Genomic DNA, 9942 nt, shown 5'->3' on the forward strand with positions numbered 1-9942 from the left:
GAGGAGGCGGACCCGAGAGACCAACCCCTTACCGTGCTGGCGGGCGGCGCGGGGCGGGGACCGGAACAGCTTCCCATTGGCCAGAGCGGGCAGCCAATCAGAGACCGTGAGGCGCAGGCCCTGCCGCGTGAGGCTGGGGGTGCGCGGGGCGGGAGCGGGAGCGGGACGGGCCCGGCCGGGAGCGGGGCGGGCACGGCGGGGTCGCTGCAGGTCCGGCCCCGCTGCAGGTCCGGCCCCGGCCCCGCTGGCCTCCGTGAGCCGCAGGGCCGCGCGGTACCCGGGGCAGCCGCCCTCGAGCGCTCCGGCTGTGTGGGGCCGGTCTGAGGTGGCGAACGCGGAGCGGGGCGAAGTACAGGGGTTGTGTGAGGCGGCGGTGGCCGCCGCCGGAGCTCGCCAGGAGCAGCGCCAGAGGAGTCCGAGACACCCTCCCAAAATCCCAGCTGAAGGATGGCGCACGCCCCTTTGTCCGGCTCTGCCCATCCCGGCACGTGTCGCTGAAGGGACACGGGTGGCAGCGTGTCCCTGCCCCACGCCCGGGCTTGTCCGTGGCATCGCTCTCGGTTTGTCCAGCCGAACCACTAGCGATAGCAGCCCTCCATTCGCCCTCACTCGCCAAACAACAAAAATACATAGATAACAAAAAACCTTCACAAAACCGACATTACAAAATACTGTAATATAATGCAGCAAACAAAAGCGCTAGACAGGCGGTATCAGTAGAAAACGCCATGAATTTCACTATATTTTATGTATTTTTAAAATATGTTGTATAATGTATAGTAGAATGGCAGCAACATCACAACCCGTGGTTATTATTCAACCTAAAAAACACTTTATTTTTTCATAGCCAATTGAATATTTGCCTAGTAATCATTACTGCTTATGTTACTATTATTACTGTTTATGTTGCTACTTATGTTACTCTACTATACTGTAGGCATAGCTTAACATGCATTTGCTATTAACCACTCAGGAGGACCCAGACTAGCACTGTGCTGCCTCTGTTATTTCAAGGTTGGATTGTTGGATTCTTCTGAGCATAGAAGTGCGAAGAAGGAGGGTATGTGTTGCTTTTCTCTACGTATACATCCAGGTGTGGTAGCAGGTGACAGGTGACAGACTTCTAAGTTTCCAAAGCTGTTGGAAAAGCAAGTGACTGGATGCTTTACTTCACAACACACCGAGATCAGATGGTTCTGAAAAGGTGAATAGGAAAACAGTCTGCAGTGTGAATAGGAAAAGTTTGCAGTGTGACTGGGGGGAAAACTTGGCATCCAAACCTGGACACCAGTCTTTTTATGTAGAACTATAACTGGAATATTGTGACTGCATGACAGTAATACTGCTATGAAATATTTGTATTTCATGACATGATCCTGCTGAAGCCTGTCTGTTGGGCAAAGGACCACATAAATCACAGGAAAGGGACATAAAAAGATAAAATTGTTAAGCATTTCAGGTAATGGAAATTTAAAGTCATGGCTCAGGTGAGGTGACAGCTCTGTAGACCCTAAGCAAATTAACTTCTCTTCAAGGAAAGAATTTATGAGATGGTGAGGCACTTTCCAATAGTAAATGCATCCAGAGTGTGACAGAGACATATTTGGAATTTCAACAGCCTAAGGGCTGAGTAAACCCTATTGGTATCCTTATTTTGGCTGGAAAGTTTCATACACCCAAGCCCAGCCTTGGGGCTTGTCATGGCTCTGTGTGTTAGAAGCAATCCATGAAAGAGCAGAGTTTAAGCTGTCAGACAAGGGAAAGGCTTTAGGGAGCACTCACGCAAGTGCTCAGCCATCATCTGTACGACTAGCAGTAATCACAACCCAGGGTTGGACTCAGAGGAACTATTTGAGTTATTTCAGTTGCCCCAGGTTCAGCCAGACGGGGTTATGTAGTTGCATGTTCAGTACTGAACCTCTTGTGCATCTAAATGAGTAAAAGATTAGTACTTTTGAGTGTTTCTGACCACCAGGAAATGAAACATAGTAGAAAAATAAGACCTCTCCAAGCAGGTTTGTAAAATATAACCTTTTGTAGAGGCTCATTACCTGTTAATTTTTTTCTATCAGTGTGTTTGGCTTTTTAAAAAAAGGCAGTTTTTCTAATGCATAGCAATTCTATCTAGTGATCTGAAACTCTTCAACTTTTTCCATCACTAGTAATGATGAATTCTAATTACATCTTAGTTGACAACTTTATTAAGGAGCAGCTGACTAGAACTCATTCCTGCCCTAAATAGGCATTTTGGCTTTGAAGGGGTGACAAGAAATAGCTTTGCCAGTGAAGTGCAACACACCTTGTTTATTTCCAGTATGTTCTTTAACTGTGAGAGGTTTCTCACCGCTGAACTTCCTCCTTCTGCTACTGCTTTATATCTTCACATGTGCTTTGGTATTTCAATTGCAAAGCTGAACTGCACAGGACAAGGAGGCCCCTCCATTCTTGATATTCATTGCCAAATCACCCCCCCAAAAGTACTGAATGTTTTCCTCAACATGCAGAATAGCAAGGATAGCTTGTCATACATCACTTTTCAAAACTGTTTATATAAATGCAGTATGTTTAATCCATCTGATTGCAGAGAGGCCAAGGTTTTATTCTGTTTTTGTCACACTTTAATTAAATTTACCCTTGAGGATGTACATATGGACGGACACATTGGCTAATTAAAGCTCAAGGAAATAGGAATATGTAGTTGAGCTTAGCAGCATTTGAACAGCTAAGTTACTCCTGTACCCTTAGAAGTGTTACTATTACATGTTAAGACTTTAGTTGAACAAACAATTCTGCCTACCATGGGCACCAAGGTTATAATTTTGCTGTCCTACATAATGCTTTTTCCATTTGCTCACTGTTATGTACTAAGCAGTTGGTGTTTAGGAGTAATTCCAGGATTAAAAGCAGTATTGATGATTGTTATTAGCTGCTTTTAATCCTGGAATTCAAGCAGAGTGATATTTTCAGTTAGCTTCTTAGACATTCTTTTTTTGGGTACACAACTACATTTAATAGAACATGAATAAAAATAAGACTGTGATTAGTTTAGAATTGATTTTTTTTTTTCCTAATGAACTCCTAATGGGCTTTAGAGAAGTCTCTTCATGCATGTGTCTGTCAGTCTTTACTTGCTTTGGAAAAATTCAGGGAGTTGTAGATCACAAAGACTGAAGGGCACTAAGATAGGTTTGGAACACTTTTTTTTTTTCTCAGATACAAGTTCCCAGAGAGCAAATACAATTAAAAAGTCAGTAACTGAACTTAGAGCTATCAATATATAGCACCTCTAGGTCTCTCCTGCATGCTTTTTCAACTTCATTGATACTCAAGATTTAATTCCTTAATGATACTAGTGACACTGTAGTGACTAATACAGAATTCTTATGTTGTGAGAATAATTCTGAATAAAAAGGCATTTCTGCAGTCTTTGAGAAGTGTTGCACAATCATTGACTGCATCAGTCTTTGTTCTAAGTCCTTTCCTAACTTGGGAAGTCAAAAGGTTACATGGGGAGCCCATAGTGCAGAAAATGCCCCAGCCTTCCAGATTCAATAATGCATCACTTTTTTGTAAGAAAAGCCAACTAATGCAATTTTTCTCCATTTGTATAGCTTTCTTATTTATTTGTATTACTATGAAAGCATTTTTGACGTTGCCTATCTGTGTTGCGTGGGAGGAATGTGGATCTGAATTGCACTCAACATTTTTATAAATGTTCAAAAAAGCTGCACTGTAGGAGAAATATTTGCCTATTTCATATGTGAAGTTGGAATACAGTAAATTCATAATCCATTAGGGGAAGCATTTTCATGATAGATAGATGCAGAAGTAGTGTCTAGTGTAATTCACCTGGCAATTGTCTCTTTCAGTATTGATAAAATAAGTCCTATTTCTGCTTGATTGTTAAATATACTCTCCAAGTAATTTTAGGAAATGCTACCTTTAAATACATCTCCCATCACTGAATGGTGGAAGACCTGCAAATTTGAGAGCTGCTTTAAACTTTTCTCAAAGATGCTTTGATATAGGGTGAAATAATCTATAAATGAATGTTAATTATAAATGGAAACCAAGCAAGGAGATCAGTTGAGCTATATACGAAGCTTAAATGCTTTTGAAGAGGACACAGTTGTTTAAAGCACCAGCGTAGATGGATTTAGAAACAATGCACAATGGTCATTCAGGAATCTAAAAGCACCACACTGCTGAGAGCCTCAGTTACCATCCACACTTAATTGTAAGTTTAAATTCCTGACATGATATTTTGCTCAAGCTCCCCCACCCCACCTGTCCGGGCTTTTTTCCCCTCTAGATTTATGGGGTTCACCATGGTGGCTCTGTGCTGGAAGCTGCCCATCTGCCTTCTCTTCTATCAAGTGGTCTCAGGAAGAGTGAGGAGGGAGGGGCACTACGTGGCGGCCGTGTACGAGCACGAGTCCATCCTGAGCCCGACGCCGGCGGCGCTGGTGGAGCGACGCTCCGCGCTGGAGCTCATGGGCAGGAACCTCGACATCTACGAGCAGCAAGTGCTGGCTGCTGCCAGGCAGGTACGGCCCAGCTCCAGGCAGCACTCCTGTGTGCCCTGGGTATATATAGAGGAAGTGCTGTTTGAAGATAATATTTCACATTTGTGTTCCCAGGCAACTAAAGCCGTGTTTATATCTGTAACTATGGTCTGGGTTCTCAGACGATCTGACCGGCCAGCAGCTCTGAAAATGAATCAGGCCAATTTGCATCCCGCCTGACTCGAGCTATTCCAAGCTTGGAAAAACACGCCCATCGTTACTTAGTATAGGGAAATTAATTTTCTATTTTGGTCTGAATACCTAGCTCCTTTCTGTTTTCTTAAATAGAAGCGTTTCCTTGAAGGTTTGTCTTGCTGGCAGCTGTCTTGGGTTTGGTTTTATTCCAGTGCTCTCAATGGAAATTCCTGAATGTTTCTAAAAACTAAGGAAGTCAAATGCTTTGGAAATTAATGTTCCGCTTTTAACAACTTTGTGGAACTAAAGTTTTCCATTCCTTTCTCCTACCCACCATGGAATGGTTCTCAATCTAAATATATTTAGACTAGTATTGCCAGCTGTTCTTATGTGTTGCCCTCATTCCTCCCCTCCCAAGAAAACCCCAGCTGGTTCTAGTGACAGGAAGCAAGTGTTACTGGTCCCACACAGAGAAGAACTGAGTTGCAATTTTCAGAGATCTGTTGTTCTAGGACAGACTAATTACTGTTTTTATATAATTTGAAAACGTGATTTTTTTATTTTTGTTTTTGAGAAGTTCAGATGATTGGGCAGAAGCATAATGGCAATATTTATGCAGCCCTGCACCCAAGACACATAAATTATCCCAAAACCATTGCATAGGTAATACATTTGAGCTGACTTTTGAAAACTAACAGGAATTTGGGTGGCTGGTGCTGGGTCTGATTTAAGAAGAGTCCTCCTCATTTTTAGGAACAATTCAGATCTCCTTGAACTTCAGGCAGAGCCTCTCATTTCTACCAGACTGTGCACTGCTTCCACATTGAAGCTGTTTCTGAAATGAGCACTCCCAGTAACCTGTCCAACCCTATATTGAAATGGGATTTAGAGAAGTCTCTTCATGCGTATGTCAGTCTGTATTTGCTTTGGAAAAATCCAGTGAGTTGTAGATCACCCAATACCTAACTAATTAAGTGATGCTGCACCTTTGACAAAACGTATCTGCAAATAGCATAATTCTTATAAAAAAATTAAGACACATTTTAACATCATCAGTCTTTAACCTGAATGATGACATTCTCATGACTTGTGTGAAGGGAGAATACCTTTGGTAAGAAATTTGAGGCAGTGTGCTTTCATTTGCATGAGCTTGAAATAATGTCAAATTACTTTTCAAGAGAAAGGTATGTGTCAGGTTAAATAAGTTTTTCTTTTATACACATAGTTACACACCTACTACATAGTTATACCTACTGTGAAAAAGACATCTTCAAGCAACATTATTGGCAAAACATAATTGGATTATCCTTAACTTTCTTTAGCTCTTTTTACCCACAAGATCCCCCTTTTCCTTTGCTTTGCCTCCAAAACATGTCTTTGTTTTACATACAGGGGGCACAGATCATTGTTTTTCCTGAGGATGGAATCCATGGCTTCAACTTCACCAGAAGCTCCATTTATCCTTACTTGGACTTCGTTCCGCATTCCCACTCTGGGAGGTGGAATCCCTGCAGAGAGCCCTATTTGTTCAATGACACAGAGGTAAATGTAGGGGGGATGCCTGCACGGGTGGGATAACGGAACGCTCCAAGTGGGAAACAGTTCAAGTTGGTTTGCTTAAGGAAGTAAGCAAGAAGTTTAACAACTCCTAGTACCAGATTCTGCTTTCATGGATGCTCAAGCTCTGCCAGCTTCATTCTTAGCAGAGGAGGGTTTCACACATACGTGTGAGGAGATCAGTTGTGTATGAACCATGTGGATTTGTCATCTCCTCCTCCCCAGCCTCTGAAATGGTAACTGCTCTCTCGTAAGATCCGTTGTGTGTGGTTTTAGTTTGAACAACATTGTTTTATATAAAACAAGAGTAGTATCTTCCCTTTTGGTGCATTCTCATTACTCAGCTTTAATGACTTAATGCCATCACAGCATTCTGGCTCAGCAAACATTGCCGAATGATTAGCACAAGTAACAGGAGTTACCTGCTGCAACGTAATAGAAGTCACAGCTTGAAATGGACCAAAGGTGATTGCATAAGACATGATGTGGATGTTACAGAAATAGTACTGTCATTCACTGCTCTGGACCTGAACTGAAAATAACCATGCTCAGTAAATAGACTGCTAATTCTTCCAGTACTCAATATAATTAAAGAAATCGTGCCTGTACATAGTGAGCAGGATTTGTGTGCGAACATGAATTGCAGTTGTAAACAATGATCTATTTTGGCCTATGAATCTTTGTTAGCAATGATCATGGCCAAGCAAGCAAGAACTTAGTTTGCCATTCAGATGCTGTTTGGAAATTGCAGTAATGTCAGTCTTTGGTACAGCACTCTGTGTTAGGAAAGAAATAGCCCAGTAATACTATGGTCTGCAGTGTTTTCTGTTTATTTGCTGTAATATGCAATGTCTATCCCTTTCCATCTCTGCTTCTCTAAGTCGTAGGTAGTAATTGCTTTTTAAAGATTTATGGTAGAAACATCCAGGTGCAGATGATCATTATTAGACACTTGCTGTTCTAAAGGCACACACAGATCAGTTGTGTTCCTTGGCAAAGCTTTCAGTTGGCATACGGTGTTTTAAAGCCATTGGTGCTCTTACAAGTCACAAGTTTCTAAAAATTAACACCCTTGGAAAAGATTTATTTACTTACTTCCTTCTGAGGAAATAAAACTCAGACAATCTTTTTTTCAGAGTTGTTTTAAAAGAAACATCTGAAATACCTTTCTGCCTACAAAGCTACTGGTCCAAATAGCTTTTGTCACAAAATCATCAGTGCTTTTAAATTTTACGGATATAGTTAAATGTGTTCAATTTTGAATTTCCAAAATAATAATTTGGAAAGTATTAAGTCACAGGCACTTAAGTAAAACTTACTCCACCACATTCTGAAGCGCTCACATTTCTCCCTGCTGTTTTCCAGGTTGTTCAGCGCCTGAGCTGCATGGCTCTGAAGAACAAGATATTCCTTGTGGCCAATTTAGGGACCAAGCAGCCGTGTGAGCGCTCGGATCCGCGGTGCCCGTCGGACGGGAGGTACCAGTTCAACACCAACGTGGCGTTTGCCGCGGACGGAACGCTGCTGGCCACGTATCGCAAACACAATCTGTACTTCGAGTACGCTTTTGACACCCCTCCAGAGCCAGACTATGCATTCTTTGACACCCCTTTTGCTGGCAAGTTTGGCATGTTCACTTGCTTTGATATACTCTTTTTTGAGCCTGCTGTGAACCTCATCAGACAATATAATTTGAAGCAAATTGTTTATCCAACTGCCTGGATGAACCAGCTCCCACTTTTGTCTGCTGTAGAGTTTCAACAAGCTTTTGCAACAGCTTTCAATGTCAATATTTTAGCAGCCAACATCCACCACCCTACCTTGGGCATGACAGGGAGTGGCATATACACTCCAGTCAAATCATTCATCTACCACAACATGGAAAGTTACGGTGGCAAGCTCATAGTAGCAGAAATTCCTGTGATTTCTGCAGATTATAAAACCAATTTAGAGAGTAATGAAAGACTTAGAGAGAACTTACATGACTCATGTAGGACTTCTACAAGCACCTCACTGGATGATGAAGTTTGCTTTAAGGAGCAAGAAGAGACTCCTGGCAGAGTATCTGAAAAAGGAAAGGGACAGTCACCTCCTTCCTTTTATGCAGAAATGATGTACGACAACTTCACTTTTGTTCCTGTATGGGGGGAAGAAGGAGAGCTCCAGGTTTGTGCCAATACCCTTTGTTGTTACTTAAACTACCGGAGAGCTGTTTCAACTGATGAATTATATGCTTTGGGAGTTTTTGATGGGCTCCATACAGTACATGGCACATACTATGTCCAGGCCTGCGCCTTGGTGAAGTGTGGTGGTCTCAGCTTCAGCACTTGTGGACAGGAGGTCACAGATGCCACTGCTCTCATAGATTTCCAGCTATGGGCAAATATGAGCACCCCTTACATCTTTCCTTTGCTGCTGACATCTGGTATTACCTTGGACTTTGCTGATCACATGGGCTGGAAAAACAACCACTATTTCCTCAGCAAAAATAGAACAGCGTCTGGCCTCCTGACAGCTGCTCTCTATGGGCGATGGTATGAGAAGGACTAGCACAGATATTTGACTGACTCAGAAAATAACTGCCCGTATGTTCAGAGTATGTGTCTTAACAGAAATTGTTGGATATCCATATTTCCTAGAGGTTCAGGTGTGTTTGTCCCATCACTGCCTGATCAGGTCCCACATTTGAAATAATGGCTGTAACTACAGTCTGTACCATGGTAGCTGATGTCCTACCAGGAGTGAAAGAACTGTCTTGCAAAGGTAAAGGCTTGCTGTGATCTGGTGAGATGTTTTATTCTAGAAAATAGCACTTCTCATTTCAACTGAATTTGTTACTTTTAATTTAATCCTTTGGTTTTTGAGGGTCCTAGCTGGGAGTATGGAAATTAATGGAATGGGAAACTATTGCAAGAAAAAAACCCCAAAACAAAACGAAGGAAGGCACAAATATTGTGAATAACATGCACAAAAACATGTAGGTATACAGACATATAGCATTTATGTGCTGAGCTTCTGATTAGGGTCCCATGACTGGTTTTCTTACTTAAGAGTCAAAAACTCCCAGCTGAGATCATTACCATTGACTGCCCACTCAGGTATCTGTAGTCCTGTTACCCATTTAACTGAATGTTACAGCTGTAAACATCTACAGAATAACTAATGACTCTGAGAACATAGACTGCAGCAAGACACAATTCACAAGAAATTATGTTTAAAGAAAACATCAGCATTGAATATCAGTGGCCACGTTATGTACTGAGTACTTTAACTTTCCCTGTTTTTTAAAAGAGATTTAAAAGAGTCATTTTAAGACTGTTTTGAATTTAAAACATCTTACATGCTGTTGATGAATTTATTCAAGAGGAGTTACGAAAAGCACATAATAAGCTGTGGGGCAGCAAGGATTTTGCATCAATGCTTCATGTGCCAGATGGCAGGTTTGTGCTGCTGAGTAAAACACACTTTTTTTTCCAGTGTAATAACTAGATTAAGTGCTATAGCTGTTCTACTGCAGTGAAGAAGTTGGGAAGAGAATATTCAAAGGTTATTAATTTGGAGTTAAATTCAGACAAGTTAATGTATTCTCAAGCATTATAATTTTATGGGGTCTTACTGGCTGTTATGACTTCATCTGGGTAATGGCTGTTGAGTAATGGAATAAACACAACTGTTCCTTTGGTGA

The 9942-nt window shown here is 41.7% G+C and overlaps 1 protein-coding gene across 3 annotated transcripts; it reads left to right on the plus strand.

The window, feature by feature from the left end:
- The first annotated feature begins 25 nt into the window (after nt 1-25).
- On the plus strand, nt 26-9942 carry BTD (biotinidase). Of its 3 annotated transcripts, none has more exons than XM_058831534.1 (5): nt 26-139; nt 938-1060; nt 4313-4547; nt 6093-6242; nt 7623-9942. In XM_058831534.1, the coding sequence occupies exons 3-5, from the start codon at nt 4317-4319 to the stop codon at nt 8805-8807; spliced, it is 1566 nt and encodes a 521-aa protein (XP_058687517.1). In that variant the 5' UTR covers nt 26-139; nt 938-1060; nt 4313-4316; the 3' UTR covers nt 8808-9942. The 3 variants fall into 3 exon arrangements, with proteins under 3 accessions (XP_058687517.1, XP_058687516.1, XP_058687518.1); XM_058831533.1 differs by having other exon boundaries at nt 81-139; nt 974-1060; XM_058831535.1 differs by lacking the exon at nt 26-139 and adding an exon at nt 305-325 and having other exon boundaries at nt 974-1060.

Source organism: Poecile atricapillus, chromosome 2, assembly GCF_030490865.1.
Source record: "Poecile atricapillus isolate bPoeAtr1 chromosome 2, bPoeAtr1.hap1, whole genome shotgun sequence".
Classification (NCBI taxonomy): domain Eukaryota; kingdom Metazoa; phylum Chordata; class Aves; order Passeriformes; family Paridae; genus Poecile; species Poecile atricapillus.

Excerpts from the sequence above, each read along its gene's own strand:
- BTD (XM_058831534.1), top strand. The coding sequence starts at position 4,317 with ATGGGGTTCACCATGGTGGCTCTGTGCTGGAAGCTGCCCATCTGCCTT. Across the intron at positions 4,548-6,092 it reads TGCTGGCTGCTGCCAGGCAG|GGGGCACAGATCATTGTTTT; the intron begins GTACGGCCCAGC and ends TTTTACATACAG. Across the intron at positions 6,243-7,622 it reads ATTTGTTCAATGACACAGAG|GTTGTTCAGCGCCTGAGCTG; the intron begins GTAAATGTAGGG and ends GCTGTTTTCCAG.